At 43.1% G+C, this 19,165-nt stretch overlaps 1 protein-coding gene across 7 annotated transcripts in view; it reads left to right on the top strand.

The window, feature by feature from the left end:
• The first annotated feature begins 441 nt into the window (after nt 1-441).
• The window catches only part of LOC127526323 (NACHT, LRR and PYD domains-containing protein 3-like), a 61,279-nt gene continuing 42,555 nt past the window's right edge, over nt 442-19,165 (top strand). For 3 of the 7 annotated variants that reach the window (XM_051921605.1, XM_051921604.1, XM_051921601.1), the window contains exons 1-2: nt 443-2,082; nt 8,154-8,327. In XM_051921605.1, the coding sequence (XP_051777565.1) occupies nt 533-2,082; nt 8,154-8,327 (1,724 nt within the window). In that variant the 5' untranslated portion in view covers nt 443-532. Of the gene's footprint in view, nt 2,083-8,153; nt 8,328-19,165 lie in introns of all 7 variants that reach the window. The other 4 variants (XM_051921606.1, XM_051921603.1, XM_051921602.1 and 1 more) reach the window with 3 other exon arrangements.

Raw genomic sequence — 19,165 nt, 5'->3', positions numbered from 1 at the left:
CACAGAATTGTCAGAGTCACTATCAAGCTCCACAAAGACTTGACAGTGGTTGTCAACTCTCAACTCTGGACTGGAGCCCTTGGCCAGTGTCACCTGTAGCCTTATGTGTACTGCATGTCCAACAATGACACACCTGTTTCTACCTGTCTGCTTGAAGTCTCCTCTCAGGTTCACACTATCCCCCTGAAAAACACCTGGGCAAGATCTGTAATCTCCTACCACACCACAGGTTAGCCACCTCCTCAAGTTCAGTTATCCTGACTACAAGGTGCTGGTTTATCTGGCATCTCCAAACATCAAAGTCAAACTCCAAAAAGTCCAATTTTTTTTTCACAAGTTCTCTTTATTACTTTCAGGCCTCCATGAGACACATAGAGGTCGTGTGTCTGAATCCACAACAATTCTGGAGGATCAGGCTTCTCTTGGTGATACACACACCAGAGTCGTGGGCTTTGAGACACGATACACAGAGCTGATTGTCTTTAAACAGTTCAAAAGAACCTACAGTGAGAGGCACCATGAACTTGAGAAAATGGGAAGACAACATGCAAAGCTCATAGAGGAGCGGACCAAAGAGAAATGTGAGCGAATCTGGACTGAGCAGCTTTTTAGGAGGAGTCCTGGAAGTGAGACAGACCCTCACATTGTAGTGGTCAGTGGGGTGGCTGGAATTGGGAAGACCACCATGGTCCAGAAGATAATGTTTGACTGGGCCAGAGGCACTCAGTACCAGAGGTTTGCATTTGTGTTCCTGTTTAAATTCAAGGAGCTCAACTTACTAGACACAGAAACAGAACCACAGATGCCTCTGACCAGGCTGATTGTAAGGCACTATAAATATCTCAATGACCCAAGACTGACAGAAATCCTTCAGAAACCTGAATCTCTCCTCTTTATATTTGATGGACTGGATGAGTACAAACACAAACTGGACTTCACACCCAGGAAGCTCCCCTCAAACCCAGATGACTACTTCCCTGTCCACATCCTGGTCACCAGCCTGGTCAGAAGGACATTACTGAAGGGCTGTACAGTTCTAATCACAACCAGACCAACAGCCCTGGAGGACCTGGACATGGAGAGAGTTGATCGATTTGCAGAGATCCTGGGGTTCTTCCCTGAACAAAGGTTGATGTACTTTAAGGAGTTCTTTGGTGATGCTGCTCAGGGCTCTGAGGCTTTTCAGTATGTGGAGGAGAATGATATCCTGTACACTATGTGCTTCAACCCCTCATACTGCTGGATTATCTGCTCTGTCCTGAAGAGCCACTTCATGACACCTGAAGAAGAGCGAGGAGCTTCCCCCAGAACTGTCACTGAGCTCTTTGCGATGTTCCTTCTCAACATCCTCACCAATCACAAGCGAGAAGCCAAAGACCAGCGAGAGATTCTGGTCAAACTAGGAAAAATGGCTTATTATGGGGTGGTAAACAGAACTCTTGTGTTTTATGACAAGTTTGAGATGTCCACCTTTGGTCTCCGGCAAATCCTGTCCTCTCCATTCCTCTCAGGGTTCCTCAAAGAAATCCTTCAGAGAGAAAGCACTCTGGAGCACACGACGTACACATTCTACCACCTCACCATACAGGAGTTCATGGCCGCCTGTACCTTCTACCTCGATCCATCAGGGGGCATCGAGGAGCTCCTTGAGAAGCTGGAGTTGTGTAAAGATGGCCAGTTTGAGATTCTCACTCGATTTTTAGCAGGACTGGCCAGGGATTCTGTGTTTAAAACACTGGGGGCAGTCATGGGGGAGTTTGAGAGGAAGACAGCAAAGCGAATACTGGAGTGGGTGAAGCAGAAAGCTGAAGAGGCGCTACGGGGACGAGATAAACGTGAAGCTCTGCGAGTGTGTCAGTGGCTCTATGAGACTCAGAATAAAAGATTAATCAGAGATGCCATTGGGAAGGAGTTAAAGATGAGTTTTAGTAACATGACTTTATCTCCTCTGGACTGTGCTGTGCTGGGCTCTGTCATCAGCTGCTGTCAAGAACTTGAGGAGCTCAACCTGTCAGGCACAAACCTCACCCCAGAGTGCATCATGAGACTGGCGCCGGGGCTTATCTTCTGCAGACGTGTCGAGTGAGTAATAAAACCTTCATGAGTTTAGTCTGACTGTCTGTGGACACAGAGGGTGACATTAGTGTGTCCATCGGGGGGTGTCAGGCCTACAAATAGACGAGGGTCCATGTCAGAACATACACTGCTGTGTGTCACAGTGGCACCTGAAAGCCACAACAGCAGCTAAATAACAACATAAATCGAATAATAATTTTCATAGAAATTCACTATTAGACACTCTTTGTTGAGAAATGAGAAAAGTACAACTGATTAGAAAGTTCTAGAAAAGTCATTTTTGTGTTATTGTTAGATATGTCTGTGCATTGAAAGCCTGTTTTGTAATTTTTGTAGTGTGTTATTTTTAAAACAATTTTTATTAATAGCTGCAGGAATTAATAACTTTAATCATAATAAGTCAGTTACAAATCTGTAGAATTTTCACTTTTGTCTAAAGAAGCTTACAGGTAAAAATGAGACTCTCCTTCATCATGGAGAATATGAAAGATGAAACACACCTCAGTGTCCACAGAACAGTTACAAATGATGGGGACACAACCTGTGTGTGGCCTTCATCAATAAATAAACTGCGGTGTGTGCCATGGCAGGAGATAAGCGAGCAAAACACTCCTTAGCCCCCCTAGTAGACATCAGGTAGGTAATGGGGTCAGACACTGGTCAGAGATGGCACAATTACTAATTAGGACAAATGTAGTAACAGACACATTGCATTCAAAAATAAAGAAAATGTTCATCACAAGAAAATAAATAAAAAAAAAACAACCAATAATTAAACACCACAGCAAAGAATGAATATTCACCTGTTGCACTCATTCAAATCGATAATTTTGAAAAAAAAAAAAAAAAACAGGAAATAAATAAATCAAGCTCTAAGAGCCCAGCAGCCATCAGCTTACTAAAGTGTCTCCCAATGGTGAGACAAACCACAGCCATCTGACCTGAGCGCTCCGTCCACTAAACCTGCGCCGCTTCTCCCAAATCAGTTCTCCTCCTGAACTGAAAATCCCCCCTCAGTCTGCTTTCACGAGGTTTGTAAATGAACCAGCTGTCTGCTACACTAAATGAACATGCGACCATCTTGTTATGCATTCTGGGAGTTCTCCATTAATAAGAATAACACGGTTAGCACTAATTAACTCCTCTAAGAACAAAAGGGGCAACAAACCAACGTCCTCCGGCTGGTCGTCTCTCCCTGATTGCTGAGTTTGTTTTATTTCACCTCATCACTCGTCAATCACAAATCACCAGCAGCCTCATATTGGCGTCCAATGGCAGCAGCTGCGTCCTTCATGTGCACCGCGGGTGTAGTCAGGAATGTGGAGCCCCCCAGCCGTGTAAAGCCAAATCAAATCACAGTGACGCCCCACTTACATCATTCTGACTAATTATGACAACAAAGTAAATACTTTTAAAAATAAGGAAAAGAAAGAACTCGCTACTAACTCAAGGTGGTCTCGTTATTTGTGGTTGATAAAACATTTTATATACAAGTGGGGCTGCAGCCTCTCACACCTAAACACTGAAACATCTTTGTTTAATCTTTTTTAAAGGAAACACAAGTTCCATAATACCTTTGTTAACAATTTTTCTGAAAATAAAAGTCTTGTTTTTTAATAAAGTCATTATCAAACACGCTATGCCTCATCTAATAATTGAAGTAATAATAATAATAATTCTTTGCATTTATATAGCGCTTTCCTCACTACTCAAAGCGTTTAGCAATTGCAGGTTAAGGGCCTTGCTCAAGGGCCCAACAGAGCAGAGTCCCTTTTGGCATTTATGGGATTTGAACCGACAACCTTCCGATTGTCAGTGCAGATCCCTAGCCTCAGAGCCACCACTCCGCCAGTCTGAGGGGGCTGCCATTGTGCCAGTGCCCTCCACAGAAGAGTCGTCGTCTGTCGCTGACATCATGTGTGCTGTAGAATGTAAAGTAATCATACGTGAGTGCTCAGTTATTTCACGTGTGCTGTGGTCATATTAATATTTTTTTTAAAGTAATTTATATCCTGTGCCCAGTATGTCATGATAGTGTAAAGTGATATCTTTATAAATTAAAATGCTGATTATAAAGAGCGTAGAGTTGGCGGAGAATAAACAGCCTGTAGCAGAATCTTTGTGGTGAGCAGTCGGTGATGAAGGAGTCCGCACAGAGCATGAAGAGGCGCCATGAAGAGACAGCACTGACCCTCAAACACTTCACAGACCCTTCTGTGCTGCTAAAGTCCGTCAGTCCAAGTGCTCGGCCGCCCGCCTGCCGGTGAGTGGAGGTGAAGGTCCAGCCTTGGAGTGTCGCCCAGAGCTGAGCGGAGTACAATACAATAGCATACAGTGTGTGTGTGTATAGCGCAGGGACAGACTCTCAGGTGAGGATTGATGATCATAAATATACAATTAGCACAAGTAAAGAAACAGATTTGTAAAACACACAGAAAACAACGGAGAGAGTGAGCTACAGGAATGGAAAACAACAAAATCTGTCAACTAATTGATTGTTGAACTCTGGTCTGGTTATTCAAAAAAATGATAAAAGCAAATTTGTATTTCATTTCAGTTTGTTTTCTGTTTGCAGTTTTAATTTCAGTTTAGTTTTTATTTTTCAATCTTTTCCTTTCACTTTTATTTTGTTTAACATAACACCTTCTCGCCACTTTAGTTGCAGTTCTCATTAATAATCCTAACCTCTGAACTCCGGCTGTCCACACTCCTACTGTACAAATATGGAGTTCACCTCTGGAACTCGTTTTAGTCAAAGTGATCCTTCATAGGGGGGCAGCACAGAGGTGAGCACTGCTACCCCACATCTCCAGGCCACAGGTTCAAATCCCACCCTCTTCACTGACTACTTAAGGTCTTTAGGGTGTAAAGCAGTTCAGAAGTAAACCCCCCGATGATCGTCACGTAGCTGACTGGCCTGTCCATACGACAGCAGGACATTAGCAGCAGATTTGTGATGGAGTCACACCTGAGAGTCGACACCATCAGGACTGGCAGCCCTGACACCATGTGGTGTGCCAGCTCTGTGTGGTCAGCAGTGACATGAGAAGGTCATCAGTCTGACCACTTCATGGGCTCACATGTCAATTGTCACTTTATATTTACTGAATTCTAGTAATCGACTGACTGCCACCTCTAATCTGACAGCCATATTTAAAATGTTTCTAAATTCACAAACCAAACCCTCAATAGATGGACAGCACTGTGACTTGTCTTGTCATTGTGAATGTCCATTCAGGTGGCTTCTCATCAAGCAGTGACATCAAATGACCAACATAAGCTGATTTTTAGAATCAGGATTTGGCTGACAATCAAACACGTCCTTTGCTAATTCAAACATCCCCTCCATTTTTAGGGTCTCCAGTAAAATAAATCACATGAGGACTGGCTGGTCCTTTACGTGACTCCCACCAGCTACTGGCAGACCACCAGCACCTTGATTTATGTGAGCACTTGAAGTAAAGATCAGTTAGAGTTTGTCACAAAGTAGTTGTGACTTGTGTCATCGGGGTATTTAAATCTTTAACCTCTCCCTCAAGGTCCTTCATATCCTTATAAACCCGTCTTCTCTCACTGATTCACTCATTTTAAATGATCTGAGTTTAAATCAGGACTACAATTAAAATGGGAGAAAAATGGGAATTGAGAGCCAGAAGAGGAAATCAGAACTGAAAGATCAAAAAGCAGAGTGTCAAAACTGAAAGTGAAATCCAAACTCACAGTCCAAACACAAAGCACCAGTTGTGACGTCTGACTTTTACACACACGTGTGCTTATTCTTTATGTCACATCCACAAACTCAGATAACACAGAAGTCCAATGGACTGAACTTTATACTCCTTGATCTTTGAAAAAACGCTTAGTGTGACCCTGATTGTCACTTTATAGCAACTCCTTCACAACAGACACACAGAATAGTGACACACAAGAACTGAAGATGGCGTCACAGGAAAATATAAAATATAATCAACTTCCTCAAAGTGTAAAGAATTCAGAAGAAGTTATAACACAAAAACACTAAAGAACAAGAAAAACAGAAACAAATTTTCAATATTAATGTAAAGAAATCAGTGGAATTCATCACAATAACACACTGTGACCAACATGTGGTACAAGACCACTGAGCAGCTCACCTCGGCCTTGAAGCTTTTGAAAAGTCTGACACTCCCTGAGTCCTGTGGTCTGACGAAGGCCTGAAATGTGGCGCTGACCTCGTCTTTGGCTCATCTTTTCGTCGGCCATTAAGAAGATTTCAGTTGTTAGTCGAGCACCGAAACTCAGCTCAGTGTGTCCTCCTTGTTGGAGATCTGCAGCACCTCAGAGTCCAATGACATTTGATTTGTGGCCCTTGTCACTTGTATGTCACTCTCATTTGTACACATTTTACTTTAGCTGTTTATTGTCACCATGTCTTTGAGTACTTGACTTATAAATGTGAAGTCAGCCAAACACCTTAAAGTCTTATCAGCATAAAAATGAAAAAAGAATCAGCACCAAGAGCTGGTCCCTGATGTGTGTCTAACCACTGTGCCACTGTCCTGTTCATGTCACACGTTTGAGTGTCTGTGTGTCACTTCAGCCCTCCTTAGCCTTCACACTTTGACCAAATGTTTAACAACACAATAATGAAACACTTCAGTCAGTCGACATTTTTAGGTCATCTAAAGACACCAAAGCGTCCCATTTGATCAAAGGCCTGATAAATCAAATTCACTGAGATGGCCGCCTTCTCTTCACACCTTCTCAGGCTGACTGACAGCTCATGTCCCGCCTCCTCTGTCATTCTGGCCAATCCTGATTCCCAGTTCTGTGGGCCAGAGGCTGAGGTGCCACACTTGACATCCCAGTGACGCGGGTTCAGTTCCTGCCTGTCACATGCTGTGTGACCCTGAGTGAGTCACTTCACCTGTCTGTGCTCAGAGTAAGAACACAAGGAGAGAGCTGGACATGTAAAGTGACTTTGGATTGAAAGGCGCTATATAAAATAAAGGGGATGGCTTTGTCTCTCTTCATATTTTTTATCTGGAATGTCTTCATTTATATTTGCCCACAAATTCTAATTTGTAAACTGCGTCCATTTGTCCACTTTGTCACAGTGACACTCAAACACATTTTTATTCTTTATTTGATTTTGATTTTTCTGTCTTATTATTTTATCCTCTCTGTTATTTATTATTCAGTTTTATAACTTTGGTGCTTAAGTGTCCATGAAGAGTCCAGGGTCCAAACTCTCTACTGACCACCAAAGCTCTTCAGTCCACCATGTCTGTGACAGCTGGTGTGTGCAGTGACACTGAGAGAGACCCTCGCTATGACACAACAAGCCCGTCACCTTGAACCTGTGTCACCAGCCGGCTGAGTGGAGTTTGTCCATTGAGCTCAGGTGGCTGATAGGCTTTAGAGAAGATGACTGAACAGAGTGGAGCGTCACTGTGAGCAGCCGGTGACCCTCTGTGTGTCTCTCCTGGACTGGACTGTCATGTCCTCCTGTGTCCCATCACCTCTCCTGTCACCTCTCCCTTGTCACTTATTTATCTTTGGGCTCGTTGTGTTTATTTGTCCTCTTGTTTGTGTTGTAACTTTGTGACTAGCGCTCTATAAAATAAAGGCTGACTGATTTACAGCTGCTGTCACTGCACATCTGGAGAGGCTGGCATTTGTAAATGGCCTCCTGTCAATCATTTCAGTTGTGTCCTCACCCTGAGTCCTGAATGATGGACAGAAATCTGAGTTTGTCACTCGGCTGTCACCAACTCAGAGAAGAGCATCTGAACACTCAAGTGGAGGACAAGGTCAGTCCTGCTGTGTGACACTCCTGTCCAGTGTGACGGCTGACGTCCTCTCATCACTCAGGGTAACGTGACAGACAGAAGATGCTTCAGGTATATAGCGCCTTGAAGGGCAACATTGGTGTGGAGTTCAAATTGTGTTTCAGTTCAAATGCTAGCAGCAGCCTGCTGTTCAGTGACACACCTGAGCATCCAGCTCTGCTTGTAGTCATCATGTCACTTATTGAGACCACCGATGGCCTGTCTGTCTCTCCTCATGTCCTCACTTCTCTCTCTTCTTCTCCACAGCCTGTCTTATTGTGGTCTCACCTCCAGATGTTGCTCAACTCTCTCCTCAGCTCTTTCTGCTCCACACTCACGACTGACTGAACTGACCCTGAGCAAAAACATCATGGAGGATTCAGGAGTGAATCAGCTGTGTGAGGGGCTGAGGAGTGAAAACTGCAAATTAGAGAAACTGAAGTAAGTGAACAACAAGTGTGTGTGTGTGTGTTTGTGTGTGTGTGTGTGTGTGTGTTTGTGTGTGTGTGTTTGTGTGTCTTATGAATTTTATTTCTTGTCACATTATGGCTCTGACTTTTCCACTCCCACAACACAAACGCTGTGTTTAATCAGGACAGACTGCAGTGTCCCTTATGGACAGACAGATGGACGTGAGGTGACACAACTGCAGATTTCCCTTTTAAAAATTAAATTCATAAAGACAGCATTGTGACCCTGAGCCCCTCCACCACACTGGTCACTCTCCTCATCCTCTCTGTCCAGACTGTTGTTTTATTTCTTGTCCCACAAGCTCACGCTGTCCATTCTTTATTTTAATCTCGTACTTGTTCCTGTCCTCCATTGTCACTTTCCTCCTTACAGTCCTCAGTTGTCCTCAGTAAAGTTTGTTAAAAATCACTAAAATAGAATAAGGAGGAGAAACACAGTCAGTGTGAGGAGAAGAGCTGACTAAAGTGACAGAAGACAAAGAGGAGTGGACAGCTAGAGCTGGACTAGAGTGACAGATAAGGACAAAAAGAATAGAATAACAAAGATAAGGAGAGACAAGAGAAGTAGATGAACAGATGGAATGAAAGGATGAATAAAAGAGGAGGACAAGGCAGAGGATTAGGAGAAGGAGAGAGACGAGGACAAACAGAGGAACAGGAGGAAAGGTGGACAGCAGCAGTAGAAATGACCAGCCAGCCACCTCAGTGGGTGTGTCAGTGAGATACTCCAGTGTGAGGAGTGGCGCCCTCTTGTGTTTGTAACTCACACTTGTGTCTCTTGTGGGACATTAAAACAAGAATCTCACCACATGATCAGTGTAGGCTATCACATGACTTTTTCAATAATCCAGTATATAGCGCCTTTTTGATATTTTTGTACACACATGGTCCTCACTGATGTCATCAGAGGTCCAAGCCCTCTGCCTCACAAATCCTTCTTTTCTCATTTCACTCTGTCAGGGTCTTCCTCAATGCCAGCAGACAATCAAACAGTCGACTGGAGATGTGAATAATTTGACGTCACTAAGGACACCTGTCACACTAGTCCTGTGCTCCACTGGTCACTCTGGTCACTTTGTTATTCTCTTTACTACTAAATACAAAGCTGTGTGGTGACACATGTCAGGGGTCAGTGGTTGTGTTCGGGTTTTTAAATTAAAATGGTGGACTCAGAGGGGCGTAGGTGGATGTGGTAGTGTGGTTGAGCAGAGCAGCCCTGGAGTGTTGGTGGTGAATTGGCGGAGCGCACTTTATACCTGCAGACACGTGTGGTTCAGCCAGTGTCCTCATTAGACACCTGCACCCCAGGGAGTTTAAAATGAGCTGAGCAGGATAGTCAAGAACAAAACTGAACAGGAAAGAAAAATGAAAAATGGAGACGGAGGTTAAACAAGAAATAAAGTAAATGCAGAATCGTGAACAAGCTGATGGAAGACGTTGAGAAGGGGGCATGAGTGGAGTGAGCACATGGCACTCAAGAGTCAAGGACAAAACCTGCCTCATTTTAATCTATGGATTGTTTACTCTAATTTTAATCAACACCAATGAACACTCTTTCTAGTGGGGAATATTTATTTATTTATTTATTTATTTATTTATTTATTTATTAACTTATTTATTGAAGAAGCACTGCACTTTATTTTAGTTTTGAATAATTTGTTCAGTTGTATCATAAGATCACTCAACACTGACCATCTGCTTTTGCTCATTTGTGTTCTTATTGTTCTGCTAATCCTCAGACTTGACTATTGACATCTGCAGGCCACCAAGGCCATCACAAGCCAGTTAAGAGCACAGAGATCAGAGAGGCCACAGAGGAGTCATAGGACAGCTTTAAGTCAACATATTTCAGTGTCTTTTAAACAGACAAGTGGGCATTAGCACAAAACAAAAGGACAAAGTCAAGTTCAAGCCTGAACTCAGATGACTGGGCCAAGACAAAGAACTGGGAGGAAAAAGGCTCAGCACAGCCTGGAGAAAAGGAGCAGAGAGGACAAAATGTAGACCTGAGACAACTTGGGGACAATTCTGTGCACATGTCTATGTGACAAATGAAAACTAGTAACCCACAACAATATGAAAATGTAAATTGCTCAACCCAGCCTGATAGACCAGATGGACAAGTACAATCTTCTTCTTCTTCTTCTTCTTCTTCTTCTTCTTCTTCTTTCAACTGCTCCCATTACGGGTTGCCATAGCGGATCATCTTCTTCCATATCTTTCTGTCCTCTGCATCTTGTTCTGTTACATATTCACCTGCATATCCTCTCTCACCACAACCATAAAACTCCTCTTAGGCCTTCCTCTTTTCCTCTTCCCTGGCAGCTCTATCTTTAACATCCTTTTCCCAATACACCCAGCATCTCTTCCTTGCACATGTCCAAACCAACTCAATCTCGCCTCTCTGATTTTGCCTCCCAACAGTCCAACTTGATCTGACCCTCTAATGTCCTCATTTCTAATCCTATCCATCCTTGTCACACCCAATGGAAATCTTAATATCTTTAACTCTGCCACCTCCAGCTCTGTCTCCTGCTTTGTGGTCAGTGTCACTGTCTCCGACCCATATAATATAGCTGGTCTCACTATCATCCTGTAGACCTTCTCTTTCACTCCTGCTGAAACCCGTCTGTCACAAACCACTCCTGACACTCTTCTCCATCCATTCCACCCTGCCAGCACTCTCTTTTTCACCTCTCTTCCACACTCCCCATTACTCTGTACTGTTGATCTCAAGCATTTAAACTCATCCACCTTCGCCAACTCTACTCCCTGCATCCTCTCCATTCCACTGACCTCCCTCTCATTCACACACATGTATTCTGTCTTGTTCCTACTGACCTTCATTCCTCTCCTCTCTAGAGCAGATCTCCACCTCTCCAGGGTCTCCTCGACCTGCTCCCTACTATCACTACAGATCACAATGTCATCAGCAAACATCATAGTCCATGGGGATTCCTGTGTAATCTCGTCTGTCAACCTGTCCATCACCATTACAAATAAGAAAGGGCTAAGAGCCTATCCCTGATGTAATCCCACCTCCAACTTGAATGCATCTGTCACTCCTATCACAGACCCCAACACTGTCACACTTCCCTCGTACATATCCTGTACAACTCTTACGTACTTCTCTGCCACTCCCAACTTCTTCACACAATACTACAGCTCGTCTCAAATCACCTTGTCATATGCTTTCTCCAGGTTCATAAAGACTTCTCTTTACTTCTCCATCGACACCCTCAGAGCAAACATCACATCTGTGGTGCTCTTTCTTGGCATGAAACCATCCTGCCGGTTACTAATCATCACCTCACTTCTTAACTGAGCTTCCACTGCTCTTTCCCATAACTTCATGCTGTGGCTCATCATTTTTATTCCCCTGTAGTTACTACAGTCCTGCACATCCCCCTTATTCTTAAATATCAGCACCAGTACACTTCTTCTCCACACCTCAGACATCCTCTCACTTTCCAAGATTCCATTAAACAATCTGGTTAAAAACTCCACTGCCATTTCTCCTAAACACCTCCATGCTTCCACAGGTATGTCATCTGGACCAACAGCCTTTCCATTCTTCATCCTCTTCATAGCTGTCCTTACTTACTCCTTGCTAATCCGTTGCACTTCCTGATTCACTACCTCCACATCATCCAACCTTCTCTCTCTCTCATTCTCTTCATTTATCAACCTCTCTAATCCTCTCTTTTCATCTGCTCAACACACTCTCCTCATAAAAAAGACCACCAGACATTCACAAAGCTGCTGTTCACTTCCACTCTACCACATTAGGGGTGACTCAGGAAAAACTGACACGATGTGACTGCACTTTCATGACATTTTGTATCGATTAAGTCCTGAAGAAAAGGATGTTGTAATTGTATTGAAATGACAAGATAAATTCTTTTCATCATATTACAGTCCCTGACTTCACTAGCAATTAGTCATTTGTATTACACGTGTGAAGTATTATAAATGTTTGGAGGGCAGACATTCCATCTCACATAACAAGGAAGCTTTAGCTTTTCGTAAAGGAGACAATTGTCCCCAAGTGCTTGAAAGTCACCAGCATCATACCTGTGCCAGTGACATCAGCTGTTTCCTGCCTCAGTGACCATCACCTAATGGCAATCACACTGGTTATCATGAGAGGCTACTTATGAGGTACATGAACACTGATGTCACTGCCTCAAATGACCAACTCCGGTTTGTCACTCCAATGATCCCATGTCCTTTGCCCTTCACCTGGCCCTGTCCCACCTTAGTAAATAGGACACTCACGTCAGGATGCTGTTCACTGATTTCATTTCAGCATTTACAGCCGCCATCCCTCATAAACTGGTGGAGAAACTGCATCTGCAGGCCCTCTGATATGGTGCAGGACCATCAGTCTCTGGACACTTTATTCACCGGCTGTATGGTAGAAGATACCTGAACAGAGACGTCTTCTTTCCACAGACTGTCAGTTCTTCTCCACACCAAAGTTTGCACTCACACGTCTCCTTTGTCATTATGTTTGCCATGTCTTTGTAGAGTTCGTTCTTGCAATGTAACTCGATCTCTGTATGTTGTAGAGTCACGCGGTGCTTGCCAGTGCAGGCCCAATATATTTTTACTCACTAGAATGGAGATCATGCCACTGTGGCCAACACTCCCTTTTTAATCAGATCTACGTTGACTGGCACAGCTTATCCTGCATCTGACTTGGCACTGATATCATCCCAGCTGACACCATTGCAATGTTGATATCATATAATACAATGTCTGTGCAGCCAGCAGCTACAATTCAAAAAGATTTCGTCCAGATGGCTGCAGTTATACTTCAATTTAAACATAAGACCACCAAGCCAGCTTCTTAATATGTTTATATGTGTTTATAAAGTCCACTTGTCATCTGCAACTCTTTGTTGGGTGGCACATTATTTCTAGGCACTCTGTCCTTCTTTGACATTGGTGTGACATTAACATTTATATTTATATGCTTGACAGACACTTTTACCCAAAGCGACTTACAAAGGAGGTCAACATAAAAAAGTAACATCAGTCTATGGACTTATTAAAGCAAGTGTGGCAGGACAGGTTACAAAAGTTGATCATCACAAACGAAGAGCTATACAGTAAAGCCAGCATAAAAGATAAATGGTCATTTAACAATATGGCAGATATTTACAGAGTATGAAACATTCTTTAACTGTTTGGTGGATATTCACAGAGCAGGAGGGTCTTCAATCGCTTCTTAAACACATTGAGGGAGTCAGTGGTTCAGACAGAGGTGGCAGCTTGTTCAACCAACTAGGAGCTCCACATGAAAAGCATCTGAATTGACATTTGGTACGACACAGAGGTGACATCACCAGACGCTGTTCACTGGCAGACTTATGTGGGCGAGAAGGACCACAGCACCTCACCAGTGTCTCCATATACTCAGGTATTGACTCAATGACTACTCTGTTGGAAAGCATCAAGGATTTGAACTTAATGTACAGTATGCTGCTACAGAGAACCAAAGTAGAAATCTGAGGAAAGGTGTGACTTGCACCTGTCTTGGCTGGTTGAATACAAGATGGCCGCTCCATTTTTGACCATCTGTAGTACCTTGACAGCATACAGTGGCTATACAAAGTCTATACACCAATGCCAAAATAGCAGGTTTTCTGTGTTAAAAAAATGAAACCAAGATGAATCCTGTCATGACAGACTTTTTCTCTCTGCCATATTAATTCTACAGAATGTTTGTTTGTTTATTGTTGCAGTTGTTTTTTTTTTTTTACGTTATATAAATATAAAATACTGGACTTCAACAGTCTCATATCTCCAGTCATCTGACTGTGACTCCTGCACTCAGCTTTCTGTTAGCTAAACCTTGTGAATTAGCGCATTTCCAGAGGTCCCTGACACCCCTCTATTACAACATCTGTCTAAGATTAATGAGAAGACAAGGAGATATCTGGTCAGGGAGGCCAGCAAGAGGTCTACAGCAACACTAAAGCAGCTGCAAAATTTCCTGACAAGTCCTGGCTGTTCTCTACATGAGACAACAATCCGTCATTTTCTGGGTTGTGGGAAAAGGCAGTGAGACGAAAGCCTTTTCTCACAAAGCAAAACATCCAAGCCTGGGTAAAACTACATGCACTCTCCCACAAGTATGTGGAAAGATGTATTATGGTTTGATGAGACCAAGTTTGAACTTTTTGGCAATAATTCCAAATGGTATGTTTGAACCAACACAGAACTACATCAAAAGAACACCATGAGACCCACAGTGAAGCACACTGGAGGCAGTGTCAGGCTTTGGGGTTTGCATTTCTTCAGCTTTAACTGGGGCTTTAGTCAGGGTGGACGGAGTCATGAAGAGCTCCAAGTGTCAGTCTATTTTGGAACAAAACCTTCAAGCATCTGCTAGGAAACTGAAGAAGAAGAGGAACTTCACCTTTCAGCATGACACCAGGTTTTTGTAGTATGTTCTCCTAATTTTCACTGACAGTCTCTGATTTGTTTTCACCTTCTTTGTACAGATTGCAGTTTTACAATGAATGAGGTATGAGCTCTGACAGGATTTCTCTTGGTTTCATTTATTATCATTTTGGAGGGGGTGTGTAAACTTTTTATATCCACTGTATGTGGATGCTCCTGCTAATGGTGAGTTACAGTAATTCAGGAGTGATAAGAACAAAACCTTGACCAGAAGTCGGGCTGTGTATTCAGTCAGGTAAGGTCTGATCTTGTAGATGTTATACAGAGTGAATCTGCATGAATGAGAGACATCAGAAATGTGGTCAGAGAAAGATGGCTGCTTATCACCACCCCAAGGCTGCGTATGGACTTGTCAGCTGTTAGTGACAATGAGCTGTGCAGAGATGGAGAGCTGAACAGACTGACTGGCCAGAGTAACAAGAAGCTCTATCTTTGCCAGGCTGAGCTGTAGATGCTGGTATTTCAACCTGATCCAGGTTGAAATACCAGTAAGACATACAGAGAATTCAGCTGATGCCATGTTTTCCTCAGGGGAGAACGACAGGTACAGCTGTGCACCGTCAGCAGAGCACAGATATGAGAAATCATTGAATTGGATGATGGGGTCCAGAGAGGTGATGTAGAGAGAGAAGAGTAGAGGACTCAGCATTGACCCTGGGGCAGCCCTGTAAATGTCTGATGCACCATTGACATTTCTTCTTGCCAGGACAGATGCCCAAGATCTAGGTCTCAAACCATCTGAGAGAAGTCCTGGTGGTGTCAGGTTCAGAGAGGGGGGTGCAAAGAATCTCATGATTGACTGTGTCAAAGGCTGAGGAGATATCTAGAAGGATCAGGACTGATGACATGTTGGGAGCTGTAGCTAACCATAGCTGGTCGACCACAATCAGTAGAGCTGCCTCAGTAGAGCAGTAACTTTTGATGCTAGACTGTTTGGGATCAAGCAGACAAGTAAAAAAAAGTCTTGGTTAGACACACAGCACAGTCAAGTGTTTTGGATGGATAGGAAAGGAGAGAGACAGGCCTGTAATGGCTAACTTAGGACAGATTGAGTGTTGTTTTTTGAGGAGTGGGATTATCAGAGCAGGTCTGAACATCGTAGGAAAGGTACTTGAGATGAGCGAGGTGTTAATGATGTGATGATGTGTGTAATTTCAGAAATGAGTGAGGAGAGATAGCCTGAAGGAGATGTGAGGAAATGGGGTTGAGTGGACAGGTATTGGGGTGACTGGAGAGGAGGTTGGAAACATTAGCGTCAGAAAGTGGAGAGAATGTGGAGAATGTTGGGTGATACTTGGCAGGAGGAATGATGACTGGCAGTGATGATGAGAACTGACCACTGATAGCAGCCACCTTTTGACCTAATCAAGGAGGTTGGAGGAGGAGGTGGTAGAGGGTTAAAAATAAAGGTGAAAGTGCAGAACAGAGAGTGTGTGTCAGAAGTGTTGTTAATTCTGGTCTGATAGAAACGTACCTTAGCATTGGTGGTGGCAGAAGCGAAGGATGATAGAAGGGATTATACTTAACCAGGTATGCCTGAGCCTTTGACTTCCTCCATTTCCTATCAGCTGTTCTAAGCTCAGTGTTTTGACTCTGAAGTACTTCATAAAGCCAGGGGCAGGAGGGTCTTCCACATGCAGGCCTAGAAAAGAGAGGACAGACATTGTCAAGACAGGAGGGCAGAGTTAAGCATAGGGTGTCTGTGGCAATATTGGTATTGAGAGTGGAGAAATGGTCAGGAGGAGAGAGAGAAGAGGAGACCAGGGAAGAGTAGCTGGTGGGAGAGAAGGAGCAATTGAGATGGCAGAAGGATACAGTGGGTGTTATAGAAGAGGTAAGAAACAGAGAGAATTGAATGAAGAAGTGGTGAGACGTGTGTGGAGGAGTGACAGTTGCCTTTGTAGGAGTGCAGTTGTGTGAAACATCATTGTCAAGGAGATTGTCGGCCTTTTGAATGGTGAGTTGGTGTGTTATGTCGAATGAGGAAAGAAGAGCAAGAAAGTCTGCAGCAGGAGGACTGACCAGGTGGATGTTCAGGTCCCTGATGTTTAGAAGTGGGCTGCTGTGATCTGGGAGGGAAGAGAGCACTCCATCCAGCTCATCGAGGACCTTCTTGAGCAAAACTGGAGGGTGATAAATAACAATACTGTTAATGTTAATAGGATGGGAGACAGTAGTTGGCTTGTACTCAATGACTGTGTAGTTATATGGCAAGTCAAATGAACATTTAGAGAAAACTCAGAATGAATCTAGATATATTAAAATGCAGTTTATTTTTTAAGATATTTGAAACTCATTTTGGGATATCTTAAAATAAGTTCCTCAACATTTTATGATATCTGCAGTCCATTTTGAGACATCTCAAATGCTTTCAAGATATCCCAAATGAATTTTGAATTTTCATATAGAAAGCCAAATTAACATTTAGAGATATCTTCAAATACATTTCAAAATGTCTTAAAATACATATTTAGATATCTTAAAGTAACTTCCTGTGTATACATTTTCTGATATCTTGAAATCACTTCCTGCAAAATTTACTGTTCTTTTAATGGGACTTCCTGTCTTTTCTAAGATATCTTAAACTGAGTTTCAGATATCCATCCATTCATCCATCCATTATCCAACCCGCTATATCCTAACTCAGGGTCACAGGGGTCTGCTGGAGCCAATCCCAGCCGACACAGGGCAAAAGGCAGGAAACAAACCCCGGGCAGGGCACCAGCCCAGAGTTTCAGATATCTTAAAAAGTAAATTATATTTTAAGATATCTGAAATTCATTATGAAATATGTCTCAATGTTAATTTGACTTGCCATACAAAAAGATCTGTGTGGACAATGAAAGCAGCCTTGGAGACTTTGGATTGAATCTTCACTCCAGAGCTTCACTGTCTTAGATAGATAGATAGATAGATAGATAGATAGATAGATAGATAGATAGATAGATAGATAGATAGATAGATAGATAGATAGATAGATAGATAGATAGATAGATAGATAGATAGATAGATAGATAGATAGATAGATAGATAGATAGATAGATAGATAGATACTTTATTAATCCCAGGGGGAAATTCACATACTCCAGCAGCAAAAAATATTAAATTAAAGAGTAATAAAAAATGCAGGTAAAAAAAAAACAAAACAGACAATAACTTGAATAATGTTCAACGTTTACCCCCTCTGGTGGAATTGAAGAGTCGCATAGTTTGGGGGAGGAATGATCTTCTCAGTCTGTCAGTGGAGCAGGACAGTGACAGCAGTCTGTCACTGAAACTGCTCCTCTGTCTGGAGATGACACTGTTTAATGGATGTAGTGGATTCTCCATAATTGATAGGAGCCTGCTGAGTACCTGTTGCTCTGCTACGGATGTCAAACCGTCCAGTTCTATGCCAACAATAGAGCCTGCCTTCCTCACCAGTTTGTCCAGGCGTGAGGCATCCTTCTTCTTAATGCTGCCTCCCCAGAACACCACTGCGTAGAAGAGGGCACTCGCCACAATCATCTGATAGAACATCTGCAGCATCTTACTGCAGATGTTGAAGGATGCCAGTCTTCTAAGGAAGTACAGGCGGCTCTGTCCTTTCTTGCACAGAGAATCAGTATTGGACTTTTAAATTCCTACAGAAAGAGCTGAATGTAAGAAATAGTGTGGAGTATTTCACAAGAGTGCTGCAGAATTACAAACAAAGTGCAAATCAGAAAATGTGTTTGTGCTTTTGGTGCCTTTGTTTAAGGCCTGGTGACAAAGGTTAGGCTTCTGATGATTTGGTCTGAGTATTCACTTTCAGCGTGTCGACTAAAGCTGTGATAATCGTCTCTGTTGGCATCGATGGGTGAGCCTTAGGATGAATACAAACAATGGTGACAAATATTTGTGGAAATTCTCTGGATGAGTAGAGTGGTTTGAGTGACACGCTGAGCAGCTCAATGTCCACAGAGCTCACTGCTTTTCTGACTGTTTACTGATTGAGACCCCCATTTATATACAGATGGGCAGATGCCACCGGGCCCTTTACCTGTGATGATGATGTCTCAATGATGAGCTCTGTGACACTGGTGGACTCAGAGAGACATGTCTCATAATGCAGGCTTCTCTGTATTCTGTCTGAACGCAACCTTTAGTTTGGAATTCATCAAGTTGATTACGTAAGGACTGCACAGTCGCCATTATTACAGTCCAAGTGGAATGTGTTGGGTTACCTGATACCTCAAACAAGCCCCTCCACATCTGCCCCATTTCAGTGTCCTCCGCTTCTCACCTTCACCAGACTCATCCTGTCTCTTCAAAGAGGAAAGTTCTGGAAGGAGCTCCGGTCTGTGTCTGCACTTGGCA

This window comes from Erpetoichthys calabaricus (genome assembly GCF_900747795.2).
Source record: "Erpetoichthys calabaricus chromosome 1 unlocalized genomic scaffold, fErpCal1.3 SUPER_1_unloc_1, whole genome shotgun sequence".
Classification (NCBI taxonomy): domain Eukaryota; kingdom Metazoa; phylum Chordata; class Cladistia; order Polypteriformes; family Polypteridae; genus Erpetoichthys; species Erpetoichthys calabaricus.
The sequence above is the reverse complement of the archived record's forward strand: the minus strand, read 5'-3'. Positions and strand labels throughout refer to the sequence as shown.